This window comes from Typha angustifolia, chromosome 2 (genome assembly GCF_048772165.1).
Source record: "Typha angustifolia cultivar Huaian chromosome 2, ASM4877216v1, whole genome shotgun sequence".
NCBI classification, from domain to species: Eukaryota; Viridiplantae; Streptophyta; class Magnoliopsida; order Poales; family Typhaceae; genus Typha; species Typha angustifolia.
Window position 1 is genome coordinate 5,568,745 of NC_133240.1, and position 14,538 is coordinate 5,583,282.

The 14,538-nt window shown below is 34.2% G+C and overlaps 1 protein-coding gene across 1 annotated transcript; it reads right to left on the reverse strand.

Annotated features, from left to right (window-relative positions):
- Window positions 1-6,347: 6,347 nt before the first annotated feature.
- On the reverse strand, window positions 6,348-11,976 carry LOC140771140 (granule-bound starch synthase 1, chloroplastic/amyloplastic-like). Its single transcript, XM_073112561.1, has 14 exons — window positions 11,829-11,976; window positions 10,972-11,346; window positions 10,771-10,851; window positions 10,555-10,653; window positions 10,367-10,456; window positions 9,180-9,243; window positions 8,994-9,094; window positions 8,796-8,905; window positions 8,471-8,714; window positions 8,224-8,400; window positions 7,945-8,136; window positions 7,125-7,211; window positions 6,921-7,049; window positions 6,348-6,784 (listed from the first exon to the last, which is right to left on the reverse strand). The coding sequence occupies exons 2-14, from the start codon at window positions 11,329-11,331 to the stop codon at window positions 6,668-6,670; spliced, it is 1,851 nt and encodes a 616-aa protein (XP_072968662.1). The 5' UTR covers window positions 11,332-11,346; window positions 11,829-11,976; the 3' UTR covers window positions 6,348-6,667.
- Window positions 11,977-14,538: the final 2,562 nt, after the last annotated feature.

A 14,538-nucleotide genomic window follows, 5' to 3' on the forward strand; every position in this document is an offset into this window, starting at 1 on the left:
ATTTAATGTAGAAGAGCAAGCATGATGATCCTTATGTGCTTATTAAACTTGATTTTATAAAAAACCTATGATAGGCTAAGCTAGGAGGCCATCCTTGAGGTCTAACCTACTATGAATTTTTCGTAAGTTGATTTCATAAGTTCATATTTGTATCTCTTTTCCTTTCTTTGCTTTGTTAATTAATGCCATTAATTTTCTTTGGCTAAAGATAGGGGGATCCCTATCTATTTATTCTTTTTATGCAACTTTTATCTAGCGTACTGAATGATAATGTATAATAGTGATTTAGATGGCTTTCTTATTCCTAGTGACAATAGGATTTGTCATCTAATATTTATGATAATTTTATTATTATAACTAAAGTGAATTTTATTAATTACGATGCGCTTAATATTATTTTGGATAAATATTATGTTTTAACCAATCAACATATTAATTGGAGAAAATTGGTCTTTTACTTCCCAATTTTGAAACACTCTTCTCTAGGGAAAATTTTTGGTGCATCCCTCTAGATCCCCAAAAGATCATTTCCTTTTATTTACCTAGGAGTTAGTATCCAACTCTCTCATCCTTGAATGCTTCAATTTGATTTCTTGCTATCTCGAGTCAAAACTAAGTTTAAGACATAAAACTCTCCACCCTCTCTTAGGCGGGTAGAGCGACACTTAGTCCACTGTTTTGACTCTTCTGACATTTCCTAATGAGTAATGCTTATGTTCCTCTATTCGTACTGAATAGAAGTGTGCTAGAGCATTCTTATAAGACTAGGGAGAGTCAAAGCATGGGCTTCATTTGATTAAGTGGGATAAGTGCCAACTTCTTTTAAAGATGGGTGGTCTCGATATTCGTAGTCTTTAGAACTACCAAGTTGGACTTATTGGGCCTAGATCATTCAATCTTCTTAAAAGGCTTGGCAAGGCTTGAATCAAGCTCATACTAGCTAAGTATGGGGTCTCATAATTTTTTATAACATTTTCGGACAAGAGCCAACAAGTCTACATTATTCAAGCACCTTTTTTATTGCCTTTAATTCATCAGGTTGGGAATTCATCATTCCATTAGCAATGTTTGCAATGCCTTTGTCAAGAATGATCCTTAAATCTCTAATATTCTTTTGCCATTTCTCTTACCTTTTATCAATATTAATATCAGACTTACTAATAAGAAGGTTTTCTGGTTTCTATCCCCTTCGGGGTAGAATCAGAGGTGAATTGTTTACTTTTGTAGACCTATCCTGAGTGGGTTAGTGCATAACATTCTTCTTCCCCTAGGTGCCTCTAAGGATGTTCTGGGATTCTATATGAGATGAGTGGTTAGTATTAGAGGGATTACCGGTTACTCCTAAAATTATAATATTTTTTTGAAAAGTGCGATAAGATCAATTTCTCATTAATGCCATACTTAATGCCCTATCCCTTACTCTTTCAGCCACCTACCCTTTGCGCCGCGATGAGGTGGAATCGGTTGATCACCTTATCATCGGGTGTTAAAGGGTGAGATAATTTTGAAAACACTTAAAATGACATCTATGCATTCTCTTTGCCGATCATAGAACTTGGAGCTGCAAAGATTGGATCAAGGGAGGGGGTTAGCCTTTCAAAAGAAGCTCACACTTTAACTAGGAGTATAATTGCTTATAAGATGTGACGCCTTTAAAAGAGTCAAAACAATGTAATTTTTCAACACAAGTTTACAATCACTAATCAGATGACATTCAAAATGATCATATTTGGTGTGGAGGTAGCTACGATTCTCGACCGCACCGTGACTATCTCATGCTAGCCTCGTGTGTTTGCTCCTAGTGCGCTCTGAATTTAGATTCTAGTTTAATCAATATCGATAGTGTCTTTGGTACCACTAAAGCTAAAAGTGAGGGTGAATTTTATTCATAGTTATTGGAACTGGATCAGACATTGACTCGGTCAAATATTGGGTCATTAGGTTATAGTTCAACCAATCGGATTGTTGGTTTTTTTTTTCAAAAAAAAATAAATAATACATAGATTTTTCCACATAATTCTAAAAATAAAAAATATCTACAAAAGAAGTATAATTGTATGTATATCCCTCAAAATATATGTTACTTACTTAGATACACTCATAGTTACATTTCAAACTAAGTCATTTAATAAAAAGAATACCATTAACTAGAAATACTTGAAGACTAAAATAATGATATTTTTATCTTTTTACATTTATATTGTTTATTTTTATATTTTTTACATTTATATTGTTTAAATTTTGATGAAAGTTTACTCCGAAGGGTATTCATACAAAAATAAGGATTTTAATATGTATACATGCAATAACTATGTATTCTGAGCAATATACATGTAAATATAAACTTTAGAATGACATATAAGTAAATAAGTACCTTTTTAAGGGTAAATGTGCAAACAAACTAATTTTATAATGCAAATATATTATAAACTAAATATTTTCAAAATTTTAGGACTAAAATATCATTAGGATATATAATAAATAATTAAATATTAAGGATAATTTTATAATTTTGTAAAAATACTTGATCTAGTCAGTTCACTAAAAAGCAGTCGGGTTGCATGGGTTACTAGTTCAACTATCATATTTATTGATTTTTATCGGGCTAATAACTTATCCGTTTTGATAATAATATCGAACTGATTTGGTGGTCGGTTCACCAATTCACCGGTCCAATCACCCAATACAGTTCGGTTCTAACAACTATGATTTTATTGCTAGTTCAGTTCTAATAACTATGGTTTTATTGCTAGTGGGATAAGGGTTGCCCATAGTTATCAAAACCGAACCGAACCGAGTGGTCAGATTGATGAACTAGTGAAATGACTATCAAATCGGTTTGATTTTATTATCAGACCAGATAAGCATTCGGCCCAGTAAAAATTAGCAAACCTGACTGTTGAACTAGTGACTCGTGCAACCTAGCTATTTTTTAGCGAACCAATTGGGTCAAGTATTTTTTACAAAATTATCTAATCATCCTTAATGTTTTATTATGCCATTCTACATCATAGTCGTATTTTAGTCATAAAATTCTAAAAATATTTAGTTTATATCATATGTTTTATAAAATTAATTTTTTTTTGCACATATACCCTTAAAAAGGCAATTATTTACTTTTATGTCTCTCTACATTCATATTTACATGTATATTCCTTAAAATACAAAGTTTTTGCATGCCTACACTCTAAAATCCTTATTTTTAGCTTGAACACCCTTTGGAGTAAACTTTCATTAAAATTTAAATAATTCAAATGTAAAAAGACAAAAATATTATTATTTTAGTTAATAGTATTTTTATTCTTTTCTACTAAATGACATAATTTAAAAAGTAACTACGAGGATATCTATATAAATAACATATATTTGTGGGATATATATACAATTATACTACTTATATATATTATTATTATATTTAGAATTATGTAGAGCTATTTATATATTATTTAAATATTTTTGAAAAACCAGTAATTCAATCGAGTGAACCACTAGTCGAACCAATAACCCAATAACCCGACTTCTAATCGAGTTAATGTCTGGTCTAATTTTGATAACTACGTGGATCTCCTTTTCTTATAGGGGCATGTGCGCTCTAGGCGGTTGACCCATTATATTTTGAAGCGGAAGCTATTAAATTTACCTTACTTAAAGTGTAGATCATCATTTTATTTTGCTAAGAGTTCACTTGGATTCTTCCAAACTCATCAAAATTCCATCTTTAATGCAATTGCCGCCGAGGAGGTAGCATCATACCATATGTAATATTCATCACTTGTTAATTTTTTTTTACATCTATTTTCTTCTCCCACTATTTTAGGGAAGCGAACTATGCTGCTAATCAGTTAGCTAACCTAGGGTAGAAGTAGGGTTTTGTTTCTACCTGGGTGGAGTCTATTTAATATGAGGTTTTATATTTTTTGTGTAGGCATACCCTTGGTATATGGCTAGATATTTAAGATATTTTTGCAAACTTTTTATGGTAATGTAATTATCTTTTCACCAAAAAAATAAATAAATAAGTTCCCTACTTTCCTTATTTTACTCATAATTTATACTCCAATTTCTTGGCTTGGGCCTACCATAATAGTTTCATGGAGAAATTTTACTCGGCTGCAAGAAAGAAGCTCATACATTTTTCCTAATAAGATCTCCAATACTCTTGCTCTTTACTATGTTAGGCTTTATAATTGATAAATTTGTGACCAAATAAAGTTAGTTATGATATATTTCTTTAGTTTTTCTTGTATGAACTATGACACAATATCTTATAAATTTGGAACATAAATATAACTAGTGCAGCAAAGATTAAAGTTCCAATAGAGTTTGGAACATAAATGGAACTAGTATAGCAAAGATTAAAGTTCGTTGAAGGTTGCTCGAATAAACTTCAACCATAATTTGCCCGAGAGCTCTAGAAAATATTAAAGAGAAAAAGCAAACAAAGTTCATTTGAAGCTTGTTAGAATAATTTTGAACAAAACTTGCCCAAGAGCACCTGCAAATATTCAAAGTGGCTTTTGAAGTGGGCTTGTTTGAACATTTTCAAATATATAAGGAAGATTCAAAGTGGCTTTTGAAGTGGGCTTGTTTGAACATATTCAAATATATAAGGAAGAGTTCCCCTTTTCGATCTATGTTCCAGTTTGAGGAGCATATTATTTTTGGGTGCTATAAAAGGAATGTTTTAAAAGAATTATAGCACCACTTCTGAAGGTTAGAAATCTCCTTGGAGATCACTTAAAAAGGAGTTAGGAAGATCATCTGTAAGGGTTTAATACTTTATTTTGTTGAAATTCCACTGTATTAAAATTTTTATTAGATACTACCCAAGGATTATAGAGGCAAGCCCATAACCTCAAGGGTTATTAATGTTAAACACCAAGTATGAAAAGCAGTGGATTGAGGGGGAGTCAAGTAAAGCATGATCAAGAGGATTGTAGATAATAACAATCAAGTTCATAATTTTTTCCCCTTCATTGATAATAGGTTTTTTTATATTAAAATAATTATATTTGTTTGTGCTCTAGTGTTTCATATTTTAATTGTTACTTATTGTTCTACGTAAAATAGATCTTCCAAACAATAATTAAATATTTTCAGACTGCTTTATTGGTTAAAGATGCTTCGTCTATTTTTATTTTACCAGTGGGTTTTCGTTTAGTTTGCTCACATCCAGGACGGCGATGGACAATCTTTCTTGGAGAGAGCAACCTAAAAATATAAATAATTTGAATTCGTAATTAAAAGTACTTTTTACTAAAATAATATCAAAACAATAGCCCAATTAAAACAAATCTTACTTGTTCTCAAAAATTGTGTATTAATTCAATGTCTATCTTATACTGGTCGTTGATTACTTTGTCTTGAACGACTAAGCCCCTCTGGGAAGATGCTACTGCAAGGAAGGAGTGTATTATGGCATATATCCCATGCATTTGAAGCATCTCAAAGCTTAGATTGGCATTTAAAAAAACACACTCCTTTCTATTTGTCATCCTAGACTAAGACAACCACAATCTACTGAGATTTATAATTGAGTAATCAAACTTTTCCAGTTACCTAGTGATCTTTTCAGTAGTATAAAATGTGAACCTTGCCAATTTTATTGTCGAAAATTAAAAGCTACCCTCTAGTTCTTGTTGTCAAAGTCCTCTTCCTTTGAATAAATCACTCTTGATGTATGGTCTTTTAAATCAATTGACGGTAACTTGTTATGATTTACATTGCTTCCTTGTTTCATGTAATTCAAAACCTTTGTCGAGAATATATTCTCTAGGAAAATTAGACAATTTTCATCGGATGGATGACACAGGTGAATTCACCTCTTAACATGTTCAATTGATACCTTGAATCAAATGGTTTACCACACTGCATTTCTTGCCCTTATGCTCTGGAACAAAATAGCTAAGTAGAAAAGAAACACAAACACCTCATTGACACCACTTCCCAGGTGGAAGTCAATTCTTACTATTACCTATCAAATAAATAGATTCAGCACTTCTATTCTCAATTGTAACACTCCATACTATTACCTTATAACAAACATAAGTTGTAACACCCAAGATATACAGTACAATTCAAACAAGCCCACTTCAAAAGCCTTAAAGACTAGTTGGGGAGTAAAACAATCCAACTTGTTTGCAATTTAAGTTCCTGCAACTAGGAGCACTATGATTCTAACAACACTAAACTTGTAACACCCAAGATATACAGTACAATTCAAAGACATTTGTTAATATCTAGAATAAATATCCCAAGCTTATGAGAACAAAACATGGCTGCACATACAAAGCCTTTGGAGATCATCCATATAGCTGGTGATAAATGCCATATTGAGAAAGATCCTCTTACGAAACATAGGCTAGAATAAATATAATTTCAGGCATTGAAGATCACATTGTAAGTTCAAGTTCCTGCACTGAGTTTTGTACCAAAGAGGGCAGGACAACACAATAATGAACAAAGATGGCTGTGAATTGAGAAGTTAACTATCAAAACTACCTAGATAAACTTTTATTTTTCATGGAGGAGACTTCTCACATTGTTCAATCTTTGCTACATGCAATGATCTCTATCTACTAATTATTCGGGAATAGAAAGACTACCATGATTTTGTACAGGTCTCCATTTTTTGCTTGAAGGAGGTCAATGCATATGGCTTTGTTGTTTAGGGAGCAGCTACATTTTCCTTGGCAAGAGGAGCTATTTCCTCCCCGTCAATCCCTTCTTCGTTTCCAGCAACCTCCAAGCTTAGGAGGAAGGTCTCCCACTGCTTGGCCGGTCCCTGCGACATAGACGATATCACAAAGTATATACATTAGTTAATGCAAAACAATATGAATAGTAAACGGTCTAGGATTCATGTTAACTCAGCCATATGCCCAGCTCAGAGAAAAATGCTTCACTGTATTATTGCTCACCTTCCAGGAGAGATCCTGAGCCATGCAGTTCTGAATCATCTCCTCAAAAGCGGGTGTCCCAACAACCTTAAGGGCACGTTTTACAGTTGTGACAATTTTCTTGGCATCCGCAGGATCAACAACATCACACTGAAACAAAGAGAAGGTTACAGTAGGTTGAATGGGGAACTGCATTCATAGTATTTACTTAAATTACACCCTTACTTCAACAGCAAAGGGACCCATATGGAATCCTGTCTCGCCTTCTTTTACTGTATCAACAAGTCCACCAGTGGAGGAACATGCAGGAGGCTGCAAAAAATCCCAAGTATCAAATAGATTTTGAACATATTCAGCAATAACTTGTAAATCAGATACTTCATGATAATTGTTTTGCTCAAGGAGTACAGGTTCTTATTAAGAATTCTCAACAGTGAAAGGATTAACAACTTCTCATGGAATGGGAAGTGACACAATTTGTTGCTCCAAGTAAAATCTCTTAGACATTATTAGCACATAGGAAAATAGCAAGCAGAAGAATATATTGATGGCATAGAATACGAAGAGATTCAGTTTAACAAGGTCCCCCAATCATATGCCTAGTTTAACTACTTCCCTAATGACCATTCTGAATTTCATCTCCCTTTGAGGTTTCCGCTCTCACACAAAGTTATTGAAACTATTCAAAATTTCCATGAAACTATTCAAAATTTCCATGAGTAATTGGAACATCTCAAGTTCTCAACATCCTCTAAGGAGCAATAATAGAAATTTCAACTTCTATCAAAGCACAATTAGAGAAAGACAGGAAAATATGCAGCTTTTCTGATAACAAATTACATGGATAACAGAAAGTTCACAAATAAGTTTAACAAAAAAAGAAACTAATAATTAAAATGAAGAAATTGAGTAGTGCTTCAAGACTCAGAGCAAATTGCAAGCATGTGTTATATTCTATTTATTACTGTCATCATTATAAATTTAGGGTGCTAACTAGATTAATAACTTGGAATGTGTAAGGAAAGAAGAGGGAAAGGGTACATACAATTCCATACTGCATGCCTTGCAACTGGATTAGGCCACATGGTTCAAATCTGCTAGGGATTACTATTATATCTCCTCCAGCCATCATCTGATGAGCTAAGGGAGCATTGAACTTCATAACTGCTCTAACTTTATCTGGAAACATTTCTTCTAAACTCTCAAGCTGGTGCTCCAACTGTTTCTTGCCAGTTCCCTGTAGATAGATACATTTATATTATTTACTCTCTATGAGTAACATTATCCAATTGGTCAATTACTGGGCACAAGTTCCAATTCTTACAAGAATAATCACTTGAACATTCTCATCCACAATCTCTGGAATGGCTGCTGCTAGAATATCTGATCCCTTTTGCTCTTCCAGTCTTCCGATGAAAACAATGACAGGAATGTCCTGATTTACAGGCAATCCAACTTCAGCTTGTAATGCTTCCTTGTTGAGAGGTTTTGCTTCCATTACCTGCCAAATGTTATTTCATGAATATTTCCTATATCGAGATCAAGTAAATTACCATAAAGAAGGGTCTTACAGTTTTCGCGTCATAATTGATAGAAATGTATTTGTCTGTTAGTGGATTCCACTCATTAACATCCATCCCATTTACAATTCCAGTGATCCCAGTCATCCGCAGAATGTTGTCCAACTCGACACCCCTATCTACTCCTGAAAGGAGCTCTTGCGCATAATATGGACTCACAGTTAATACCCTATCAGATTCTAAAACTCCAGCCTTCATCCAATTTATTTTCCTTCCCTTCACAGGTTTCTCATATCTGCAATATGACAAAAAATTAGACTATACAAATTTATTCATCAACGAGAAATCTCTAATAAGATGAATGGCTTAGTCATACCCATCAAAGAAGTCAAAAGAAGATTTAAAGCTGTCTGGGAGATTGAGAAGTTCAAAATCTGCTCTGGAAAATCGTCCCTGGTAGGCAATATTGTGGATGCAAAAAGCAACCTAAAATGCCATCAAACTGAGCTTCAGACATAGATATTCATATGAAAACAAATCGCATGAACACAATGAGAGAAGGCAGAAGGCTTACCTTTGCATTTGCATAAATGCCATGGGATTGGTACATCGTCTTCAAGTAACATGGTAGAAGACCAGTATGCCAATCATTGGCAATAAATAGTACATCTTCTCCTGTGAATAGGCAACACAAGCAACAACATTGTTGACAAAAAAAAAATGATATAGTGACTTGAAAACAAAACAACTTGCTTCATACCATAAGGGCCAGAGAAATATTCGCTGCTGTTGAGGTTTAAAATTCTAGGAGCTTCCAAAGCTGCCTGGAAGTGTTACATATACATTTATGAGGACTAAGACCAGGAGTACATCATAAGGCATTAAAGTTAACATTAGCAAAATGCTAAGTAACACGGTAATTTCATAATATTTGTGTCAATGTGTTAGAAAAAGAAACTCATAATATTCACATTATAATTCTCTATTTCCAGGAAAACTGATTTAGAGAAGGACAAAGCATAACTAATACCAAGTAGAGTATGCTTAAAATTCTCCTAAATATGGGGTTATAGAAATATAATTGTCATTTCAGTATTTTTAATTTCTGCAATCAATTCAGCAAAGATAGATATTCCAGGTATATGTCAGAAAAGGTAGGAAACAATACCTCAACCAAGTCCATTAGGCTGGTTAATATGTAGTCTAAATACTAGGTTATGGCAAAAAGATTTTTCCTTAATCTTGTCAGAGAAGATAAATCATTTAGAACTGAAAATGATTCAAGAACTGTCCCATACTTTATACAACGTTAAGATTATCAACCTCAGGACCTAATAAATGTTAGATGGCAAATACTTCCATATCCTTTCTAACTTCCAACCTTAATCCAATGGTTATTATAACGGGTTTTGCATGTCGTCTTGCATTTATTCAGTTCCGATTTCCCAGTAGTCAGTACCGAATTGAAAGGTGATCAATACAACAAAGCGAAGGATGAAGGTGAATAGTCTCCCTTATGATTTTCTCTCTCTTTCTTGCTGCACGGCAGCTAAGTGCTAATGGGCCATTCCTGTAGCACAACCATCCTTGGTATTAACCGATACCACATTTGACATTATTACTTTTGGTGTTTGAGAGGAAATCTAACAAAAATTATTCTACTTTCCATATTTGGTAGAACCATATCATTTGCCATAGTTATCTAAAAGGCAAATATTTCCATAGTTCCATGCTCCTCCCTGATTTCCAACATTAATCCCAACCGGTTTTGTCAGGAGATGGCACTAGGTTGCACAGTTCACAAGATGTCGTTTTATTATATGATTGGGAAATTACTAGTCCGCAATGTGAAATACAGAATTACCAGATTTATTTGATGCTTCATATGATAAATTTCTGAAGCAGGATACGTACCACATTTATTCCTTAAATGGAGAAACAACTCACCTGGCATAAAATACTGAAGCGTAGCTGATTGTCTTGATAGTCTGTTCCAGTGGCAGGGCCATATATCTTGCCACCAGTTTTTCCCCAGACCTAAATATTTTACTTCAAAGTTTAGGTGACAATCACAAAAAGAGAAACCAATTATATTTCATAGAAACTAATGTAAGGGCAGCAAGAAAAAGGTGGACCTTCTCAAGAAATGATGGGTGGTCAACAAAGACCCGATCGACTCCTCTTTTATAGCAGTGGAAGAACCGTACAGTTTCATACTTGTCCCCCACTTTTAACTGTATAATGGCACAGATTTGTAGTATACTTATCCAAAGAGGGAGATAACAGAACAGCCTAAAGCAAATCATAATGTTTGCTATGTAACACTGAATAATCACCCAAAATATGCATACCTCGATCGAAACATTTGTATCCCATGCATCCTTGTATTGATCATAACGAGGTGATATAGCCATGACTCGGTGACCATTTGCCTACAAAAGTATCAGCCAGTGACAATTTATAAGAGAATACCTACAAAAAGGCCATTTGCAGAGTAAACAAAGAACTGCACGGCAGAATCTCGTCTGGGAAAAAGGAAACGGTAGATATACCGCCATGGCAGGTGGAAGTCCTCCAAGAACGTCACCAAGGCCCCCAGTCTTACTCCATGGAGCCATTTCAGCTCCAACAAAGACTAAGTTCATCCCCTTTCCACATATCACAAGAGACCATGGCCTCCGATTCGCACTACCAGAGCTCTTTTTAGAGTGCTTCGAAGTTGCTCCAGAGTTAGTCCTCATCCGAAGCAAGTCCACCGCATTTTGAGATCTTAGGCCATGATAAGTGGTGGCTTGGTTCTTCAAATCGGAAACTCTTCTGTTTTGGAATCTTCTTGGTTCCAAATCAGTTGCACCACCAGTCTTTGCATAGGAGAATTTTGAGATGATTTGAGAAGTAGCCATAGTAGCCATTCAAGTGCTCAGTCACTGAAATAAGAACATAGGGCGATCAGCTAAAACACAAAAAACCTATTAGGCTATTACTCGTCCTTGATTATTTCTCATCGTATTAAATTCAAATATCAAATATCACCCAAAGCCTTGTCTTGAGCCTTCTACTGCCACACAATGAATGCCTGAGGTATAATTTTTAAACATAGAGTCTTTAAATTTCCTAAATTCTCAAGATTATGCATCTGAATACCGAATCATTCTAAGAATCAAAGCATCTAGAAAATCCAACACATTTCCCAGAGCTCTCACAAGAACACTTCAGATCAAGCTAGAAGAAGAACAGAATACAGCAAGATAAAATCTCCCTTCTAAGGCTAACTGAGCTCGATCGGCATTTTATTGTCTAGAGGCTAAAACAAAACCCAAAAATTAGCATAAAAAACAAGACGAAGCAACACTACAGGAGATTTCTCTCGACGTAACCGAAAATAGAACAAGAAAAGAAAAATTTATACCTCTCTCTCGATCGGAGGCTTGCGCTTAGGGCTAGGATTTGTGATCTACCGACCGAGAAGTGGAGCTGATCTCTCTCTCTCTCTCTCTCTCGACTATTCACTTCACTTGATTCACTGGGAAGCAGTGACGCCCCGGAATTTGTACCATCTCTGAATACACAAAAGGACACGTGGAGGTCCTTTAGTGGCTATTCAACACTGTCCTCACGTTCGCAGCGGGAGGCGCAAGAACGCGAATATACGGGCGGCTACATCGAATCATAACTGAACAGCTTCAAGCTCGAGCCACGTCAGCTAAGATTTTTTCCACCCTCCGGAATGAGTCGCAAGGGGGGATGCCGGAGTGCAGCGACACATGCCTGGAGATTGCGACGCGTGGGGTGAAAAGAGTAGTCCTCTGTCACCATCACTTTGTAGTCACGGGCCCTCCGCGATGCAGCGGATGCATAGTAAATGCCAGGGGGAAGATTTAGCCATCGTGGGCCGTATGATTGTGACCGCAGGACCCATAGGGTGATCCGACGGTCGAGGATTATTCGGTCCGCAGATTGCGACGTGTGGCTGGAAACGGGCCCTGCCATGCAGCGGCTTCATCGTAAATGACAGGAGTATGATCCGGCGATCGTGGGCCGTACGGTGAACCGACAGAGGATGATTATTGGGTGCAGGTCAATTTTAAATATTTTGCTCTACTGTTGAGCATGTGAATTGTTGTTACTTTGGATGTGGAAAAATACCTTATAACAGTAGTTAAAAGGATTAGATTTTACGTTCAAATGTGATAGATATAATTATACCATATTAAATTTGATTACTTTAACTTTATATACTTCAATTTAAATTTATTTCTCTATCTCAATCCCCTATCAAATTTAATTTAACTAAATCTTAAACTTACCGATTGATATAATTTAATTAAACTTTTATTAAGCTAATTATAAAAAATATTAATACGCTTATTTCGATACATATGCATTACTCTCAGTTAATAAGATATATTTTTTTTATTTATTAATTTATTAAGATAACATAATTATTAAAAAATAATGCCTAGGGTCTACATATTAAAAAATAATGTCTAGGCTCCATTTTTAAAATGGTGCTCCAAATTTGGAGCTCCATTGTTACTATCTCTAAATTTGGAGTTAGTTTTAGAGCTCCATTGGAGATAACCGGACTCCAAATCTAAGAGAGAACTTAAAAGGATATATATATATATATACGAATATATGTGAATATTAATTTTAAAAAGGTATATGAATAAATAAGATATTTTAGAAAATTATTCATACAAAAAATACTATTTTTTAACTAAAATTATAATTTAGAAATAAGTAATCCTCTGCTAAACCGGTTATAGCACTTATTTCTTATTATACCCATACATATATCATTGGTTAGATCTCTTTTTATCTTAGAAAGATGGATAAATATTAATAGTATATAAGAAGAGCTTTACATGTAACAAAAATGTCGCAGGATAAACACAACTTTAATTTGTATTTAAATTTGAAATTTGCTAAATGAAAAGCCATATATATAAAAAATATTTAAGAAAATTTGTACATAACACCTTATCTTTTAACGAAATTATGATTTACATCTTACATTTTTACTATTTATAAATTCAGTCCTATAATTTAGCTAATATATATAGAAAACACTCTATTGTTTGAAATGTTAGTTAAACTTAATCAAACCTCTGGGTTAAATTAACTATACTAAAAATATATATATAAAAATACATTCAACCAAGTAATACTAAGAGCATTTTAGCTATTTAAGAAATAAAATATTTTTACTTAACGGAACATTCTCATAGTGTTAACTCAAATCTAACTTAGGGTGTTTTCTGTCATGTTTGTCGAATCATAACGTTCAATTTGTAAATAGTAAAAAATATAATGTGTAAACTATAATTTTGTTAAAAAGTAGGGTGTTATATGCAAAGTTTTCATAAATTTTCAACTTCAAATTTTTATATAAGTTATTTTATCAGTAAGTGACTTATATTTGAAATTCACTGTTTAATTCAGCAATTTTATTGAGCTGGATCGGATGTGTCAGAACTCAACTAGAAACTTATTTAAGTTTCAAAGTGGACTAGTATAATTATTCCTTATTAAAAAAAGGGATTTTTATAAATCACACCCTATATTTTGCCTATTTTGTGATTCGCACCCCGTCTTTGGGGATTTTATAACGCGACCCTTCCTTTTATAGTAATGTTCATTTAACACCCTGAGTTAACTTAACCTAACTATAATCAAATAGAACGATACCAGAAAGAGAATATTCTGTTATAATCTATTATATAATTTATAATATTCTTAAATTACCCTTGTACTCATCTCTAATTTTATTCACAACTTAAACCTCTATAATTTATTATCTCATAGCTCCCCAAACTATGAAGAACATCCATAAATGCCAAGCTGACCTCAAAGCTTCCAAACCCCAAGCAGTAGCTCCCTAAACACCAAGTCATCGGAGTTGAAGGAGCTTGTAGTCGGAAGGTTGCAGCTTGGAATTAGAGCTTCCCAAAGCCTACATCACCAAAACACCAAGCAGTTGAAGGTTGAAGGAGGTGGCCTTCCGAAGTTGCCCAAACGACAAGAGCTTCTCCAAGCCTACATCACTCCTCCTAAGTTGGGATTTTGGGGTTAGTTTCTATAATCATTTTTGGTTGAATGCCATTTTGGGGTTTTAG